The 19,337-nt window shown below is 33.6% G+C and overlaps 3 protein-coding genes across 5 annotated transcripts; 2 read left to right on the forward strand and 1 right to left on the reverse strand.

The window, feature by feature from the left end:
- Window positions 1-418: 418 nt before the first annotated feature.
- Daxx (Daxx-like protein) lies at window positions 419-4,337 on the forward strand. 3 transcript variants are annotated; one of them, XM_071702065.1, is made up of 5 exons: window positions 419-602; window positions 897-1,038; window positions 1,216-2,383; window positions 2,498-3,169; window positions 3,275-4,337. In XM_071702065.1, exons 2-5 carry the CDS (start codon window positions 985-987, stop codon window positions 4,120-4,122), a joined length of 2,742 nt encoding a protein of 913 aa, XP_071558166.1. In that variant the 5' UTR covers window positions 419-602; window positions 897-984; the 3' UTR covers window positions 4,123-4,337. The 3 variants fall into 3 exon arrangements, with proteins under 3 accessions (XP_071558166.1, XP_071558167.1, XP_071558168.1); XM_071702066.1 differs by having other exon boundaries at window positions 591-699; XM_071702067.1 differs by lacking the exon at window positions 419-602 and adding an exon at window positions 607-667.
- On the reverse strand, window positions 1,189-7,348 carry Kfase (kynurenine formamidase). The gene is made up of 9 exons (XM_071702071.1): window positions 7,200-7,348; window positions 7,027-7,117; window positions 6,579-6,680; window positions 5,630-5,764; window positions 5,300-5,378; window positions 4,997-5,188; window positions 4,757-4,892; window positions 3,883-4,558; window positions 1,189-1,326 (listed from the first exon to the last, which is right to left on the reverse strand). The coding sequence occupies exons 1-8, from the start codon at window positions 7,212-7,214 to the stop codon at window positions 4,412-4,414; spliced, it is 897 nt and encodes a 298-aa protein (XP_071558172.1). The 5' UTR covers window positions 7,215-7,348; the 3' UTR covers window positions 1,189-1,326; window positions 3,883-4,411.
- Window positions 7,349-11,188: 3,840 nt separating this feature from the next.
- On the forward strand, window positions 11,189-18,123 carry LOC139770249 (uncharacterized). The gene is made up of 8 exons (XM_071702068.1): window positions 11,189-11,403; window positions 11,778-12,685; window positions 13,112-13,306; window positions 13,513-14,129; window positions 14,347-14,471; window positions 15,794-16,131; window positions 16,234-16,448; window positions 16,783-18,123. Exons 2-8 carry the CDS (start codon window positions 11,935-11,937, stop codon window positions 16,912-16,914), a joined length of 2,373 nt encoding a protein of 790 aa, XP_071558169.1. The 5' UTR covers window positions 11,189-11,403; window positions 11,778-11,934; the 3' UTR covers window positions 16,915-18,123.
- Window positions 18,124-19,337: the final 1,214 nt, after the last annotated feature.

The raw sequence follows: 19,337 nt of genomic DNA on the forward strand, positions 1-19,337 counted from the left end.
GTTGCGCAACTGACATTATACCGATACTAGCGTACCCTATGATAAATTCTCTTTTTTTTTTGTTTGGATTAAGGCTAGTTCAGACAACCTTACGTAGTCACATGACATATCAAAACGTTGACCAATCATAAATCTGACATGGAAGACGCCATATTGCTTTTTTTTCTAAAGTGAAACGTCATTGTATATGCAAAACCGTTTGAATAAGCCTTTAAACACTTTTGCTTTTTTTCTTTTGTGACCGTTATATATAGTAATGCTTCCAATAATTCCCTTATATATAGGTACCATACCTGAGAATGAAATTTCCCTAATAGCTGACCAATAACATTGCATATACAGACATTAACAACATTCCAATCTTCGTATTTCGGATATATTGTGGAACTTTTTGGGTTGGATTCCCATCAAAATTTAGTTATTTTTTAGATTTCTATTGTGTCTTCTAGGGAAAACAGATTAATTTCGATCGGAATCCATTCCATTCCGATTAGTCCGTTGACGTATGTACGTTAACTTATCACCGAGATGTAAACTTACATACTTGTTTCCGTACTGCTCAACGAATCGTCCACGAGACCAGCGAGATAATTAAAACCCAGGCAAGTAAAAGCTGCCTTTCTGCTTTTGGAGATAAAGTTCTCGGCGCGCCTATGGTTTCCTTAAGGTTACTGTTTCCAAGAGGCCAAAAATTCATGTGTGCGCACAGGCTTCTTTTTCGAACATTTTGCGAATTATGCACAGTCGCGAAAAGTACTGAAACATCAAATGTCTTCTCGATTAGATGAAGATGTTTGACAGGATGTCATTGCACAGATTGTGGATACGGTTACTCATCGTAGTCACAGCGTTTTTCGTAATCGGTAAAAGTTTTATGTTATCAATATGTTTAACAGGAGGTCACATAGGATAATTCGAGAGGCGTTAAGCTACAAGTGCAGACTTGATTGGCGGTAGCACTTATTTGCTATTTCGAACGTAACAATGGAAATGGAGGTCATTTGTATCTCTTCTGATGATGAATCTGACTCCCAAAAGGTTTGGAAATGCTCTGATAAATTTAGATGTCTGTTCGAATCCCTTTAAAATCAATTTTTGGAAAATGACAGCTTGCTTTGTTTAAAAAAAAATATAATAGTAATAAATGAGGAATTATGGGATAATAAAATTATCTTTTTAAAATCCAAATACTGATTCAGAAATTTATTGTTGCAGGAAAATAAGGATAAATTACCGACCAAATCTACAGAGACTGGTATTGGAACCTGTGGTCATGGAAAAACGGAGACTTTATTCATCGATGTTGACAAAGCTGAAGAGAATAATCTGAAACGAAAGAAATTACAGACGGATATAAATGTGATAATACGGAATAGAATGGAAAAAAGGAGAAGGTTAAATCTTGATCAGGGTACATCTAAGGTGATAAATAAGTCTGTACCTAGCCTATACTCTATAAATGTACCTGAGATACAGTTTGTTAAATCTGATTGTAATGCAAAACCAAACAAGAACCAGGAAGTAACAACTGAAAAGACACAATTGATCGTGAAGGAGAAGAAAAAAATAACGTACGTTTCGCAGGACGTTTTTCCACTGTTTATAAGCTTATGTCTGCAAAAATGTTCGAAGCACGATAAAAGGGATATGGATAAGATTGTTGATAAGTTAAAAAGACGTTATGAAAATTTGGATCCAATTTACGCTACGTCAGAAGATTTTGTCACATTTTTAAATGAAAAGCGTGAAGCTATTACAAGTGATAGCAAAAAAATATACATGCATATAGAAGAAGTGATGAACGAGATGAAGAAAAAGAAGTCCCGGGCATTGCAAAATAATGAAATCTATGATGCAGTTCCTTCTACTTCCTATGCTACAAATAATGTAACAGTTAATATTGAAGTAGAATCGAATGATGAGGATGATGCTGATAATGAAAAGAACGCAAACTCTAAGACAAGAAGAAGGATTAAGCAAGTAACGGAGGCTATGGAAGAATGTGAGAAAAGGATAAAAAAATTGGAAGAAGAGGAAGTTGATTTTAATGAGGAGAATGATAGTAATTATATAAAAGTCACTAGGTATAAGCGGAGAATGGTGGAATTATATAATAAACTTTGTGAATTAACGGGAGAAAATGCTGATGCGGGGCGCGTATATTTGCGTCCTAAACATTTAAACGTAACTCAGATTGTTGCTGTGGATCAAGCAATAACGAATTTTATCAACTCTAAAATTACTCGACGAAATCAAATGAAAAGAGCGGGAGCGCTTATAAAAGATTTAATATTCCCTGATCACAGGGACATTTTGGAATGTGTTAATAGGTGTAATGACAGAAAAAAATTAGGTCTAGATGAAAAACGACGAGAAGAAATAGGTAAGATACGTATTATAGTTTTTTAAGTTTATTTATGAGTATTTTTATTTGTGCAATATATTTTGCTGTGCGTTTGATTATTATATCTATGTTATGTATTGTTGACACATATAGCACGGAAAGCTTTCAAAGATCTTGGAGAACACTTGCAACGCATGAGGCGCAGCGATTATTGGGACACATTTTCTTTGTATCTTGAAAATACCGAAGACCCAGCTATAAAAGATAAAAATTTAGCGAGAAAACTAACTGACAATCGTACTGAGGGTGAAAAACGATTAGCTGCCGTATTCGAAGAATATGTAAAGAAACAGTTGGAAATGAAAAACCAAAATAATGTAGAAGCAGCTTTGGAAGAGGAGGATGAGGATGAAGAAGTAGAAGAAGAAGAAAGTATTATAGATGATGAAGATGAAAACGATGAAAACTCATCTATGACAAGTGAGAATGATAGTGATAATGAAGAAGACATAGATAAAACAGTTAAAGAAAATAGATCACCTACGGAAAAAAATAAATCTAATATAAGTGTGTATCATCATGCTGTGGATAAAGCTATTTCAAATAAAACTATGGCGAATACCCTACAACAGAGATGTAACAAATTACTTAAAATAAAAGTTTTGAAAAATAATGATGCAGCAGTATCAAAGAATGAGAATAAAACAATTAACGAGAAGACAATACACGAGCCGTGTAGTAGCAGTACTATCCTAAAGGACGTTGTAAAGGAAATGAGGATGCAAGAGGACTCACCAGCGGGTTTGACAACAAAATGCACAAGTGGTATACATATTAATAAAATTGAAAATATATAAAATTAAACACATAAATAGAAAAATCATATATATTTATTTATATGATTATATGTATTTTATACGTATGTTGTAGAGGATCTAGCAGAGGTGGAAGCAATTGAAGTATCCGAAGTGATAACAGATCCTGCAACAAAGAAGGTAACAAAGGATGTGACAGATACAATAACCGGAGTTACAACAGAACTGATAACAGGAAATGCAGCAGAGCTGATAACAGGGGATGCTGCAGAGCTGATGACAGAGGATGCTGTAGAATTAATAACAGGAGATGTAACAGAGGAAATAAAGGAAAACACAACAGAAATAATAACGGATGAAACAGAGATAATAACAGAAAGTGTGATGGATGAACCAATCGAGAATATACCAAACGATGAGCAACCTGAAGAGGAGAAGAAGCCTGTATTGCGATTACGTTCATTCGCTAAACCTCCCACGACTTGGGAGGACAACCAGCACAAAATGGATAAGACCGCTCAAGAAAATGCGCCAAAGATAACAAACCAGAATAAAGAAATAGTTGATTTGACTAATGAAGGAACAGCCAAGCCATCGCCTGTTGCTAAGCGCACTATGCTAGTTGGAAATAAAATAATTCCCGTAATGAAACGTCAGACACTGGTTAGGTGTATGCCGGCAAATAGGAATATAATCAGTGTCCAAAATATTACGAATAATTACTTGAAGGTGAACATGCGAACGGGACAAATAGCACCTGTCCGCGACATCCGGACAGGATCTACGATAATCCAACTGCCTCTTCAAAGTACTAGTCGACAAAGTCAACAAAACGCGAATCCTGGAAACGAGACGATAGTAATTAATCGAATTATACCTAAGATTATAAGCATAAAGAAATCGACAGTGCAATCCGTCTCTAAAGAAACTGATGTGAGTTCATCGACGACCAAATCCAAATGACTCAAACATATAGCAAGGGCTGTCCTTTTAGATCATTGTTATGCAAAAAGCAACATTGATCTGATCAATTTGGCAAGATGATTAATCTTGATGTTATATGAAGTATATTTAACGTCTTCACAAAACATTTCTAATTTAAAAGCCAAATATATAAAGAGATACGTTAATATAATTAATATAATAATTCTTAATAATAATAAATCTTTTTTAACGAATCTAAATTGTATTTTATGATAAATATATAGTGCCTTAGGACAAATAATATTCCTTTAACTTTCCACATATTCATCTAATGAATGTTCGCATCTGGCTGAAGACACTTCAATATCAATTTAGCGAGATCATAGTCCGAATTCAGAAGTTCCTCCACTATGTTAAAATGGTCTATGTCTTGAAGTAAAAGGTATTCCACATTATCCACAATGGGAATAATTTTCTGAAACAACAATACAATTTTAGTTCGATACAAGTTTGCGCAATAACATTCAATACGTAATAGGTTTGTTTTTTATTGCTGCAGTAGGCTGCACTGGAACTTTTCGTTTTTGTCAAATTTCAAATATGTACCTATTTTATTTTAGAGAGTGTACACTAGTTCAGCTATAAAAAACAGATCTAATATTTAATTAACTACCTGGGCGTATTTGCGCGATTCATCCACAAATGCTGGAGAATCACAGTCACCTACGATTACGACAACTTTCAAGCCACTGATACGACGGCCTTTTGTTTCATCTAAAGTGGAAATACTAAATGCCTTAATTTCTTCGCTGAAAGCAATAATATATGTATATTTGTTATAAGCTTTATACATAATTATATATATAATATAATAATTCCATTGAATTCTATTGAAGAGAGATAAAATGCTTACTCAGTCAGTTTAAGGGCTGCCCCATGACTGGTATCAACTACAGGTTTTAAATTATAAAGGCCGCTTATCAATATGATTTCCTTTAATAATCCAAAATATCCTTGCTGTTTCATGCGATTGATCCAATCGTCGTCGTGCAAAAGACATGCAGCCAAATGCGCTCCGGCACTATGTCCAGCGATGCATACATATCTATGTACATTATGTGTGTTTGTACATATACTTTTTTTGTTTTTTTGTTTTTTTTTTAGAATTTTGTACCTAGTATACGAGTGTAGAAGAGATTGATATTAAACAACATACTTAGATTCTGAATCAGCCGCATATTTTAATATCTGCGTGATCGCTGCTTTTATCTCCGCTACTATATCTCCAATTCTAACTGAAGTACAAGAAAACAATACAATTCATTACACCAATAAGATAATCTTTTAATTTGAGAGTTTCTAATATAATGATAAATTGTAAAATTCCGAAACGTTTTCATAAATTTTTGCGTCCAATTCCTTCCAACGCGCTTAAATGATTTTATTGCAATTTTAAATTGTAAATGTGTTGTAAAGTAAACTGATAAATAATCAAGAGCAAGGAAGACAGCGGTATAATTCAATAGAATTTTGTACCATATCTCACCATTCGGACACAAATCGTATCCAACTGTTATTACTTTGATTTTATTTTTAACAAACAAGGGTACCGAGAACCCAGCGAGATCCTTGCTAAATTCCTGCCAATATCCTCCATGGATAAACACAAATATCGGCGCATCTGAAATATATAACTGTTTTAAAATGATGGGTAAGAAAAAAATACCATCGCTAGGAAGTATAATGCAATCTAACAGTTTGCAGATCGTTAAAAAGAAACGAGCAGATTTAGAGGATAGAATATGAAGTGGAAATATTAATATGTATTCCAAAAATGTTTCCTTGATATTCATACACTGAGAAAAAAAATTTAGATCCATAAATATTTATTTAGGTGGCTGCCAATAGCTTTATTTACTTAATATAATACGTATATTTATTTAGTATTAGATATTTTTATTTAAATTAAGTAAAAATATCTAATTCTAAATAAATATGTGTATTATATTAAATAAAAACCTATTGGCAGCCACACACCTAAATAAATATTTTGTGGGATTTAAATATTTTTTTCTCAGTGTATATTTTATTTCAATTTTAAACGAATTGTACAACAAAATTGCTGTTTTGTGCTTATGCGCGTATCGTATTTGCATATCGAAGAAATAAGTGATTCAGGCTAGACTAGATATCGTATAATTTGCAAGTAAACGCTTCCGACCTTGGAAATAAATTGAAAAGAAATGGTTATCGAAAGCAAGGAGAAATCTAGATAAAATAGACCGATTTTCAAGCGTGAATTTTGTAAATTTATCCCTCGTTTCTTTTTTTTTTTATTTTGAAAGAGAAATACGATTATAAAAATATAGAGATAAATGGAATAGAAAATGGTAGAAATAATTTTTTGCTGAGAATTCAGATATTGTTCGACAAGTTTGATGCCTATATGGAAATTATCTATCTATGAATCAAGTCATCATTACATTTGTACGTACCTTTCGGTAAATCGGTGCCATATATGTCGTACTTTGCGCGCTTCGTAGGGCCGTACGGCACATTGAGTTTACATTTAACAGTTTTCCGAGTCTTTCCCGTAACTACGATAACAAATACTACGTTTACGCGAGCGTTACTTCTGCAGTAACTTACGATAATTCACTCGTTTACGCGAAGTAAATTATCGTAAATTACTACAAAATCCCGTTTATGCGAAGAAAAATCCCGTTTACGCGAAGGAATTATCGTAAGTTACTACAGAAGTAACGCTCGCGTAAACGTAGTAAAAGACCTTGATCAGCGATTACATGGCATATCTGGACACGCCTTAATTTCTCGCGGCGCGATAATAATCGTAAGATCGGAAAAGTCTTAATAAGACTCGCAAAGATTTATCGCAATTATATGATTCCCGTAGAGAAAGACTCAAAGCATCATCTGTCCTACCTTCCTCGCAGAATATAAAGAATCGCTCTAGCAGCTCCTCAGATTTATATCGTTTGCTCCATTCGCTCGGGGTATACAGTCGCTCGTGTTCCTTAAAGATCAAATGAGATATCAAATCACATTTAATTTAAAAAAACGTGATCACGCGGAAGTTGCGTCGAAATATTACGTACGGACATAGCCATCATCGATCAGCCTGATCAGCCAGTTGACTCTTCAGGGAATGATAAGCAATATGTGATGACTCACAGTTGTTACTCGCGGCAATGCTCGTTGGATACTGCATGCTACCGTTTTCTTTAGATATACGATACGCTGCACTTTCCTGGCTTTGCCTGTCAATGTGTACTATATGAGTGTGTAATATACGAGCGCTACGACTACAAGTACACGTTAGTTTATTGCAAAGGTGGAAAGTGAAGGTTAATTAAATTCACATACGAAGACATGTCGGTTTCTTCGTGTTATTGCGACGCGGTTATATAGATTATTTTTTTTACAAATTTTATGTAATTCAGGATTTATCCGATTTATCGCGTAGATTGCTCCATTATAGATATATGTATAGTCGCTATATATATCTTCCGATAGGACAGATTTTAATATTACAGTTAGCTCTGCTATATCCAATATGAACAAAGTCACAAAGCATCAAACTTCTCGAAAAATTATTGAATTTGCAGCAAAAAAATTATTTCGACTCTTTGATCTGTTTATTCCACATCTTTATATTTTCATAATCATGATTTTTTTTAAAGCGTGGTAAAGAATAAAATTTATATATTTTGTCGCAATATGTATTTATATATCTATATATGTATGTATGTATGTATGTATGTATGTATATGTATGTATATATATACATACATATACATGAGAGGGAGAGAGAGGGAGAGAGAGGGAGAGAGAGGGGGAGAGAGAGAGAGAGAGAGAGGGAGAGAGAGAGAGAGAGAGGGAGAGGAGGAGAGAGAGAGAGGAGAGAGAGAGAGAGAGAGAGAGAGAGAGAGAGAGAGAGAGAGAGAGAGAGAGAGAGAGAGAGAGAGAGAGAGAGAGAGAGAGAGAGAGAGAGAGAGAGAGAGAGAGAGAGAGAGAGAGAGAGAGAGAGAGAGAGAGAGAGAGAGAGAGAGAGAGAGAGAGAGAGAGAGAGAGAGAGAGAGAGAGATTTTTATTATAATAATTTTATTTTTTATCAAGATTTTATTAAAAATCTTACATGGAATTAATATTTCTTTTGTAGGTAAGCTTGAAAAGAAAGGAGAGGAGAAGAGAAGGGGTAATAATAAAAAAGCTCCAGGAAGTACAGCAAAGAAGGGAGATGATGGCAAAGCTGCTGGCAAGAGTGGCAAGAGAGGTTGTGCCACATTAACTCCAGAACTCGCTGCGGTTGTTGGCGCAAAACAAATGAAGTTATGTGACGTCGTTAGTAAAATATGGAGCATCATTAAAGAAAGGAATCTTATTGCAAGTATTATTTGTAATCATTTATTTAATATTTATTCTTACTTATTTTCTATACATCAATATCTTCTGTGTTTTACTTATTTTAATATATATAAATATATATACAGGGTGTACTAGACTTACCGTATCACCCGTTAATGGATTACTCAGATTATTTGGAGACAAAAATCCTAATGCCAAAATGTCGAGGCTGCTACAGTGTTTGAACGGGAATGGTTTAAAGTTCACTAATGTGTTTGAACATTATGAACTTAATGTGATCGAAATTTTATGCACTCAAGGACGTCGCATGTCAAAACGGCTCTTCCACATTTTACTCAACTCGATAGAAATATTTGAAATTATTATTCACTTTATTTCTTTGTACACTGTTCGCAAGACCGACGAATATCGGGATGACAATTTGGCAGCCTCGACATTTTGTCATTAGAATTTTTGATTTCAGGAATCTGCCATTAACGGGTGATACGGTAAGTCTGGTACACCCTGTATATATTACATATACGTACTTGACAAATATCATGTTGCCAAGAAAATGACTGTTTTTACAGGACCCTGAGGATAAACGGTATGCGATTTGTGACGACGAATTATTGAAGATATTCGGCGAAAAGCGTATCCTAGCTTTCGTTATGATGAAGTATCTGAGAAATCACGTGATTTTTTAGACCATTCTTACATCATTAGTACTCTGCCGCTAGTTTCATAGTATTTTTGTTATTTTTGTAATTTTTTTTATTTTGAAAATATTTCTTCTGGAAAATAAATGTATATAATATACATATATGTAGTATGTATATTATATATACATAGTAGTTATATACAATTATAATATAAATGTATAAGAGAATATTGCGTTTTATTGTAGATGTATTTTTTACATGCTACAAGATTTTGTAATAACTTACTATATTTTCAGACAATGCGACATTCATATTTATCCTTTCGATATAGTTAAATATGGTGCAAGTATTATTTGTAATGACTTATTATATATATTTTCAAATATTGCGATATTTTAAAATGTACTTATGCTTTTAATATTTAAATATGTATATATAATACGTATGTATTTAAATATTTAAATACATACGTATTATATATACAGTTATAAATTATCATACAATACATACGGTCACTCCAAGAGACTCATAATTTATAACCAGTATTAGTAATAGATTATCGTAAATTTGTTCCTACTACGCTTGATATTTTAAGTTTCTCTTTCGATTTACTTGTCATGAAAACAAAATGTGCGTTGTGTATTTTCTCCATATTGAAAACTAAATAAATAAATGATGAAATTATTTTGATAACGAATATACGACAATATGCGAATAATAAACATAATTATATTAATACCTCCCTTTATTCTAAAACTTTTATATTTAAAATCTCTTCCTAAAATGTATTATTAAAACGCATTAATATACGCTTAAAACAAATAACGTTTTGAGAACAATATAATGTTTAAAACATATTTTAAGTATATGTTTTAAACATATTTTAAACATGAACGTTTAAAATCCACTTCTAAAAATATGATAAACTTGCAATTATGCTGTTGCAATAGCGAAAATAAGTGAACAGCGGAATGATGTACTTTGTTGTGTATATTAGGAATGCGAAGGGCCCGGGCACATAGAAAAACTTAAGCAGTAAGACTTAAAGCAGTAAGCAAATCAGCCAATTACAGTCCAGAACTTAAGACATAACGTAAACGGTAGCGAATCAGTGCCGTTGATTTCCTTACTGCTTATGTCTTACTGCTTAAGTTTTTCCATGTGCTCGGGCCTTAACTATTACAATTTTATCTTCTTTTAACCGAACGAACGTATGGGCGCGTTCAGCAGACACAACTGTTGAATTCGTCTTATCAACACTCTGCGTTGATTAGTTGGTTCTAAAAGTAAGAGCCAATCACGTTCGACTGCTACTGAGCGGCTTGGTCTGCTGAACGCGACCATTGGCTCATAATTTTAGAACCAACAAATCAACGTAGCGTGTTGATAAGACAACACTAGTAAGTGTTCAGCAGAACACGGCCAAGTCTAGTGTCGCCAGAGACGGGATTCTGTGCTGGTTATATATACTACGTTTACGCGAGCGTTACTTCTGTAGTAACTTACGATAATTTCTCCGCGTAAACGGGGCTTTGTGGTAACTTACGATAATTCATTCCGTGTAAACGAGTGAATTATCGTAAGTTACTACAGAAGTAACGCTCGCGTAAACGTAGTAATAGTCGGTTCGGTTCTTATTTCAAGACCGTCTTAAGTAATGTCTTAAGATGCTAATACGGTTCTGTGATCATGCCATGGTTTATGACATTTTAAGATTGTACTTAAAATGTTCTTAAATATGAATCGATTATGAATACCGGCCTGTAACTCCTTAACGACGTACAGTTTGGCGCAGATTTTAAATATAAGAACCGACTATATATGAATACCGGCCTGTAACTCTTTAACGACAGTTTGGCGCAGATTTTTTACCATATATAATACCTGCACAACGATACCGAAACTATCGTTAAAGAATTACAGAATCCCGCTACAGAAATATGAGACGCGGCCCCGTCGAAATAGAGATGGCGGGGATACTCACACAAAAAAGGAGAGCCACGTGCGTGTGCGCTCAGCGCTTCGGTTGCATTCGGTTGTCTTCGGTCAATTGAAAGAGAGCACCCATATGATTTTCTGTCCCTCTTCCTCCCGCTCGAGCCGTGGTACGAAAGAAGGACAGAATATCATATGTCTGCTCTCTTTCAATTGACCGAAGACTACCGAAGCTCTGAGCGCACACGAACGCGACTCCTTTTTTGTATTGAGTTTTCTTGCCACGCCACGTCGCATTTCTGGCGACACTGCGGACTGCGGCCAACGTGATCGCCGACAAAGGTTACGATTGGAATAGGTACCTATGTGTATTCGTCGAGAATATTCAAACCAGATTCGAAGAAGCAAGTGAAATACGAATCTTCGATCCCTTTTAATTGGAATCTACATAAATGAACTGAACTGTCAATTTTCTGCCTGCGTTTATTCATATATATTGGAAGCTATCAGGAAAATAAAATCTATAATACACGTGTATCATGCACGCCTTGACAATGGGAGCTTTCCGGCAAGCGACACAAGTCGACACAAACGTCGTTCTATCTTTCTTTTTTTACAATGATGAGTAACAAAGACAAAATGACACTTGTGTTAATTTGTGTCGCTTGCTGGGAAAAGCCAACTCCCAGTGGAAACATCAGTCAAAGTGTGAAGTGACAAATTGCGTTGCAGGTTCGGCAGCAGTCAAAGGAGATATCAAATCGGCTTTTAGAACGTGCCAAAAAGATAGCGAAGAACGAATACTGCATGTGAAGAAAGTTGAAAGACAAAGAAGATTGCTGTTACAAGAATTTGGCGCCGGTTGCCAGATAATATATTTTATGTCAGCATGAGGCCACTCTTTGAAGATAAAATGCCGATAAAAACACCAGAACCTAGTACTGTCAAGCCTTCGTTAAGGCTTTCGTTAACGCTTTCACCTGAAGTTAAAGTTATAAATATGTCTAGTAGTGACGAGTGCATTAGAAAAGAGCGTGACAAGGAGAAACCTGATGAATCACCTGTGAAAAAGATTGAGATTGGTGAGACAGCACTAGAATCAACGTGTCCAGCAGAGAATAAGAAGGATGTACAAGTAGAATTACCTGAAAAAGACATGCATGTGCCACATCCCAGTAGAGATACAACTGCACGAGTATCTCATCTCATTGAATCAACAATTACACCGGAGACGGACGACGGTAACAATAATTTGACAAGTTCTGAGAATAGTAAGATGATTGTTGAAATTGATGAGAAAGAAGTAATTATAACATCTAAAAAGAGAAAGATTAGCGTGAGATTATCAAAGCAACCGTCATCTCAAATTGATCAAAAGGTTTACTCAACGTCTGTTAATACTAAAACGACGTCACCTATGAAGAGGTTTTCGAGGTCTCAGTCAGACTCTTGTTTAACTTCTCAAGAGAAGACGAAATGTTTGGATACGCCAGACGCAGCTGCTATAAGAGTTGATATACACATGAACGAGTTTGCTCAAGATGAGACAGATCCATCGCGGGAAACAAGAGTGTCGATAGATGCTAGCGCGGAAAGCTCAAAGACAGTTTCAGGCCCGAACGATGAAGATCAATCTACAGGTAAGCCGTATCGAGTTCTGACTCAAATGAAAAGGATTCGGATAAAAGATACTTCAGATACGTCAACGTCCACCGCCTTTGCAAGCTCACCGCCAAAAAGGCCTGAATCAGTGTTTGACGCTCTGACTAACGTCACGCCGATCTTAGAAATACGTGGAAATAGAGCTGATGTTTTGCAAGACCTGAATTGAGAATACAAAACATCAGCTCTGTCTCCACACAGAAAATTCCTTCCACCGCGTACAATGATGATGCCATCGAAGATTCCGCACCGTGATAGCATTACCAGAATGCTTAGATTTAGTTTGAATGATTCTTAGACTAATGATGGTACTGTGATATCGACACAAAAGGACCGGTCTACCATTACAGATCCATCAGACGTTTGTCAGAAATCTGCAGCATTAGAACGTATTTCTATTTCAGAGCAATCATCCAAAGTCCGTATATACAAAAATCCCCAATGTAAATTATTACATATGAAACTTGACGACATTCACGATTTACCTTTAAAAAATTGTACTGAAAGATTACAAAAATACCAAGACCTACAAAATTTATACACAGAAAGAATAGCGTCTTTAACTGACCTCATCGAAGAAGTACGAAATGAACAAAAAGGTAAAATATTAAAGTATTATTAAAATATTATTTATTTAACATATGCAAATTTTAATCACCCATGACATGAGATATTTTTATACTATTGTAATTTTCAATTAAATCTGTATAATTTATCACTAACACTTGATAAAATATCAGATTGAATATGTTAATAGAACTTTGTTTTTATGCAAAACTTTAAATGCATTACATATTTATTGCAGATATGGATTTTTCGCTTATTAGTCCAAACGATAACACTAGCTTAATGCAAATTTCTACACCAAAATCATCCTGTAATGATGCGCAAGCAGTACATAGATGGATTGACCCTATAGAAGCAATTTATGCCCTACTTGCAAGAACTTTCCTTGAGTCACAAAGAATTATGCGAGGGAGCGAAGCAGCTTCAAAGAATGAAGCTTTATGTGATGCGGAAATCCAGGCGATCACTTCTACTCCTCGAAGTAAATTAGTGGATACTGTTAAAACGCATGTACAGGAATCCAAAGTAGTAGAAGGCAGAGCTGAGCCAAAAATTATTAGCAATGAAAAATTTAATATACATCTTAGCCAAGTTGAAATGCAGCAAAAACCTCAAGCACCTTCGGCAACAAAAACATCGGAGTGTGACTTTTACGAAGTAATAGAGAAAGTGAAGTATTTTTTAAAACAAAGTGAAAATTTGGGCAAAGCAAGTACCGCCTTTGTAGCTTTGAAAAAAAAAGATGAAACACAGCATAGAGTATCGTCTTTTAAGGAACTTGATCTAAAAAAGAGTGCCTCATTAAAACATGAAAAAGACGATAGCATTACAGAGGAACATGCTTCTACTTCAGGGGTAAGTAACATATCTTTATTTGTACATTTAACATTTTTTATTTATACACAAAAATATAAATGAGAAAAAAGAGGGAAATATTTGAAGATATGAAATATATGAAGATTACTTATAACATTTGATTTGACATGTTAAAAGCACGATAAAATAATTAATACTATTTGACAAAGCGATTTCTATGTATGAATACTATTTTACCTGTTATATATATTTTTAGACAGCAAAAGAAAACGATTTTATTCCTATATTAACTGAGATTCCCAAAATATCGCGCAGTGGAAATGTGACATCAACAAGTGCAAGGCCTAAATTTCCCGTTATATCATTAAATAGATTGGACAGGTAAAATTAATCTAATAATTCTGTTTAGAATAAATGTCTGAATTATATAGATAGATAGATAAATTTATTGGTCCCCTTGGGGTTACAATATACCACAGATTGGATTTACAACATACGCGTCTTTTTTTTACCTTTTTTGAAAAAGTTAATTTTATACTGATATACATTTTATAATGTTAAGCAGGGAAACAATTCCTATTTTTTATTTTTTTATTCACGAAATTAGCAGTAACAAATTAAATTTGTATTGTAATTGTACACTAAGAGAAAAGTATTTGATATTGATATTTACAACTCTATAATTGCATAGTAAAATAATTATAGTTGAGGTTCTTATTTTTATAGTTATTATTGCTATAATATTAGTAAAAATAATCTTATATGCATAGATGTTTCAATTATGGTCATTTTCATCATATTTATAGTACGACTTGCTATACATCAAGCACAGGTTATATAGTTTATAAAACCATGGTATGGCTGAATAAATGCGTATTAAAACTATGACAACAATAATGTATTGTAGTATTGAGTCAGCTATAATTTGCATTGTTAAAATAACTATAAAAATGTAGTTGACATCGAAAATAACTAAAAATTATAGTGAAATCGTAGTTACTGCAACAATTTTTTTCTCTGAGTGTATAATTTCCGTAGAAAAAGACTTAAAGCATGTTTTACCTTCCTCGAGAATTTAAAGAATCGCTCCATCAGCTCCTCAGATTTATATCGTTTGCTCCGGTCGCTTTCTTAAAAATCAAATGAGATATCAAACCACATTTAAAAAAGCGTGATCACGCGGAAGTTGCGTCGAAATATTACATACGGACATAGCCATCATCGATCAGCCAGTTAACTCTTCAGGGAATGATAAGCAAGTGATTCATGGTTGTTACTCGCGGCAATGCTAGTTAGAAACTACTGCCGTTTTCTTTAGATATATGACACGCTGCACTTTCCTGGCTTTGCCTGTCAATGTGCATACCACGAGTGTGCATGGACACGCAGATGATATTATTATGATATAGTTTGTCTTTTAGTATAAAATGTATTTTATTGATTGTTATCCCTGAAACTGAATCAAAACTTTAAAACGGGCATATAATAGGCACTTGTGCACTATAAAATTGTGCAGAAGAGAGTCTCTCGGTGTTCTAGAAAAAACAGAGGAATTTCTGAGTGGAACTGCCAGTATAATAGATATAAGTTACCACCTCGTTTCTCCTCTAACATGCTTTCACATCTGAGCTTACAGATTATCCCTGCATTGATAATAATTACATAAAAAAATAATATCTATAACTTACATTCATTCTTTATAGGAAAAAAAAGGAGATGGATGATTTAGTCATGGAATGTCTTCAAGAAAAAAAAGATGGAGAGAAGAAAAAGAAGAAGGCTGCTAGTGAAGAGTCTGAAGATGATGAGGCGGAAGAGAAAGACGGATCTGAAGAGGAGGAAGAAGAAGAGAAAAAGCCAGCTGAGCGAAATTATATTAAAAAGACTCCTAACAAACGTAAGAAGGAATCCTCCAGTGATGAAGAAAGCGCTAGTGATGATGATACTAGTGATGATGATATTAGTATTGATGATACTAGTGATGATGATACTAGCGACGAAGAATACAGCCCAAAGAAATCTTATTACATATCCAAAAAAAGTTAGATATTTATTTTTATTATAATAATTATATTTTTTATCAAGATTTTATTAAAAATCTTACATGGAATGTGTTAATATATATATATATATATTTTTGTAGGTAAGCTTGGCGAGAAAAGAAAGAAGAAGGGAAGGGGTAAAAACAAAAAAACTCCAGGAAGCACAGCAAAGAAGGGAGATAGTGACAAAGACAAGGGGTACTCTACAGGATTTACATTATCTCCAGAACTCGCCGCGGTTGTTGGCGTAAAACAAATGCGTTTAAGTGAAGTCGTAAGCAAAATATGGAGTATCCTAAAAAAAAGAAATCTTTTAGTAAGTATTATTTGTAATCATTTATTTAATATTTTCGTACTTATTTTCTATACATCGATATTTTCTGTTTTATGATATATATATATATATATATATATATGACCTTTATATGGACCTTAAAAAATCGATTTTTTCCGAAAATTTTTTCATTTGTCCCTCTCGATATCCTACAACTTTTGTCTAAAACGTTTTTCATATTTTCTATATTTTTCGAGATATTTGCTTAAGGCATTTAAAATGGGACACCCTGTATATGTATATATATATATTACTATATATTATATGTACGTACGTGACAAAGATTATGTTGCCAAGAAAATGACTGTTTTTACAGGACCCTGAGGATAAACGGTATGCGTTTTGTGACGACGAATTATTGAAGGTATTCGGCGAAAAACGTTTCCTAGCTTTCGGTATGATGAAGTACCTTAAAAATCATATGAAGCAAAAACACAAATTACTTTAAATTAAGATTTCTTCAATCCTGATCTCCGACAAATTATGCGACAAATTATGTACGTATAGACATATATGTATATAACATATTCCAAGATGCGTCTCATGCACCTCTTCATCTCTCTCACGTGATACATACATGAAAGTATGGAACACAAAAGTATTTCTTGCGACTTAAGACTTTAGACCATGCTGAGACCATTCCGACGTATAATTTGCTATTCGCCAATCGTATAAAACTAGTGAGTAATGTGGATGAGAGGATTCATCAAGTGCATATTGCGTTTACCATTCATGTCGATTTGACAACGGATGATTTTCTTACGAGATCATCAATTCGTGATAATCAATTATAAATTGCAAATCGTGCATAGTCTGGCATTAACTTTAAGGATTTTCATATTAAAGGATAGATATTTAAGAAGACAATAATAACATAAAACAAATATTTTTCTAATATTTCAAATATATATATATATATATAAATATATATTTAAAAATATATATATATATATTGAAAGTAATTATATCACTAATACAATAAATGTGTTTGTTGAAATGTCACAGAGCAAAATTGAACGTCTTAAATATCAAAAGAAGTGCTTCCAAACAATTTTATTTTTAGTTTATTATTCAATAATATTATTACTATAATTGCACGCCATGTTGGTTCATGTATAGAACTATACTATGCAACGAACGTAAATCGTAAAAATATAGATAGTTTATATTGGCGAATGACAGATTTCTGCTAATACCATAGATTGTGCGTAATTTCGCGTTTCATAGTATTTTTGTTATTTCTGTAACCTTTATTTTACAAATATTTTTTTTCTGGAAAATGAATGTATGTAATATATATGTATACATAAATGTATAAGAGAATATTACTTTACAGTAGATGTATTTTTTATATGTTGCAAGATTTAGTAATGACTTATTATATTTGAAATATTGCGATATTCGTGCTTATTCTTTTGATATTCACACAAAAACCACATACCTATTATATATATATATATATAGTACATACAGTCACTCCAGACTCATCATTTATAACCAGTATTAGTAATAAATTATCGTAATTTTTTTCCTACTACGTTTGATATTTTAAGTTTCTCTTTCGATTTACTTATCATGAAAACAAAATATATGTTGTGTACTTTACTTTTCTATGTATTAGGAAACACCAAATAAATAAATAACTATAGAAATTATCCTTATAACAAATATACGGCAATATTATAACGAATAAAAATAATTATATTAATAATATTAAGAATATAAAGGCTCTCTCGAATAAAATCAATATCTTTAATAATTTTGGCAATAAGAGCCAAGCGCAGTAGTTCGCTGAAGATGACCCAAAGATAGGGTCGAAACGTACGCGAGTCCTAATTGTTAATTGTAATAAATTTATATTGCGCGCGAACTACTATACGCTTGGCTCTTATTGCCAAAATTATTAAAGATATTAGAATTATATTAATATCTCTCTTTATTCTAAAAAACTTATATTTCAAATCTCTCCCTAAAATATATGTATTAAAACACATTAAAATATGCTTAAAACAAATGTATGTTGAGAATATAATCTTAAAACAATATAATGTTTAAAACATATTTTAAGCATATGTTTTAAACATTTTTAAACATGTTTTAAACATACAAACGTTTAAAATATGATAAATTTGCAATTATGCTGTTGCAATAGCGAAAATAAACGAGTAGCGGAATGATGTACTTTGTTGCGTATAGGAATGCTAACTACTACAATTTTTTTATCTTTTTCTAATCGGCTATATATATAACCGTTTAGAAAGTTATACATAATATTATTCGTGTGTATATATAATTAATAATAGTAACAACAATAATAACTATTATTATTATTATTATTACTATTCATTTATCGGACGGTCACGTGAAGATGCATACGCATCTCATTGTGCGAAGGTAACGAGAGAAGACTACAGAAGAGACCACGAGGTTGCGGAGGTGGAAAACCAGAAAAACCGGCCTTCTCTCCTTTCTTTCTCTCTTAATCATTCTCTCCGTTCGATTCTCACACACGTCGCTCGCCCTCCGTTTGAGAGAAAGAGAGAGAAGGGAAAGGGAGAAGTTACAGGTACCCGCACCAGCTGATGTATCGAGAATCGTGCCGCGTCGACGCCTACCCGCAGGCCGCAGGTAAGAGAAACCCGTCGCAGTCAAAAATTCTCGAGCTGATTCATAGAAATGCCCGGCTGGCCGGCCGACGTCGCAACGGTTTGTGTCGCATTGCCAAAATTCCATTTCGAAAACTGACGATCTTATACGAAGCCAATCCATTTGCGAATTTAAGGGAGTCTCGAATGGAGAAAAGTACCGTATTCCACGAAAACGTGTCTCGAGAGAAAAAAAGATTTTAACGAGTATAGAAGCAATTCATCT

Source organism: Temnothorax nylanderi, unplaced genomic scaffold (genome assembly GCF_030848795.1).
Source record: "Temnothorax nylanderi isolate EJ_2023f unplaced genomic scaffold, tnyl_v1.0 TNYL_tig0028_pilon, whole genome shotgun sequence".
NCBI classification, from domain to species: Eukaryota; Metazoa; Arthropoda; class Insecta; order Hymenoptera; family Formicidae; genus Temnothorax; species Temnothorax nylanderi.

Coding starts and splice junctions, on each gene's coding strand:
- Daxx (XM_071702065.1), top strand. CDS start 985: ATGGAAATGGAGGTCATTTGTATCTCTTCTGATGATGAATCTGACTCC. Junction 1,039..1,215: donor ATGAATCTGACTCCCAAAAG/GTTTGGAAATGC, acceptor TTATTGTTGCAG/GAAAATAAGGATAAATTACC. Junction 3,170..3,274: donor GACAACAAAATGCACAAGTG/GTATACATATTA, acceptor CGTATGTTGTAG/AGGATCTAGCAGAGGTGGAA.
- Kfase (XM_071702071.1), bottom strand. Junction 5,765..6,578: donor TGGCACCGATTTACCGAAAG/GTACGTACAAAT, acceptor TATATATTTCAG/ATGCGCCGATATTTGTGTTT. Junction 4,559..4,756: donor AATCGCGCAAATACGCCCAG/GTAGTTAATTAA, acceptor TTGTTGTTTCAG/AAAATTATTCCCATTGTGGA.
- LOC139770249 (XM_071702068.1), top strand. CDS start 11,935: ATGAGGCCACTCTTTGAAGATAAAATGCCGATAAAAACACCAGAACCT. Junction 14,472..15,793: donor TCATTAAATAGATTGGACAG/GTAAAATTAATC, acceptor CATTCTTTATAG/GAAAAAAAAGGAGATGGATG. Junction 16,449..16,782: donor TAAAAAAAAGAAATCTTTTA/GTAAGTATTATT, acceptor CTGTTTTTACAG/GACCCTGAGGATAAACGGTA.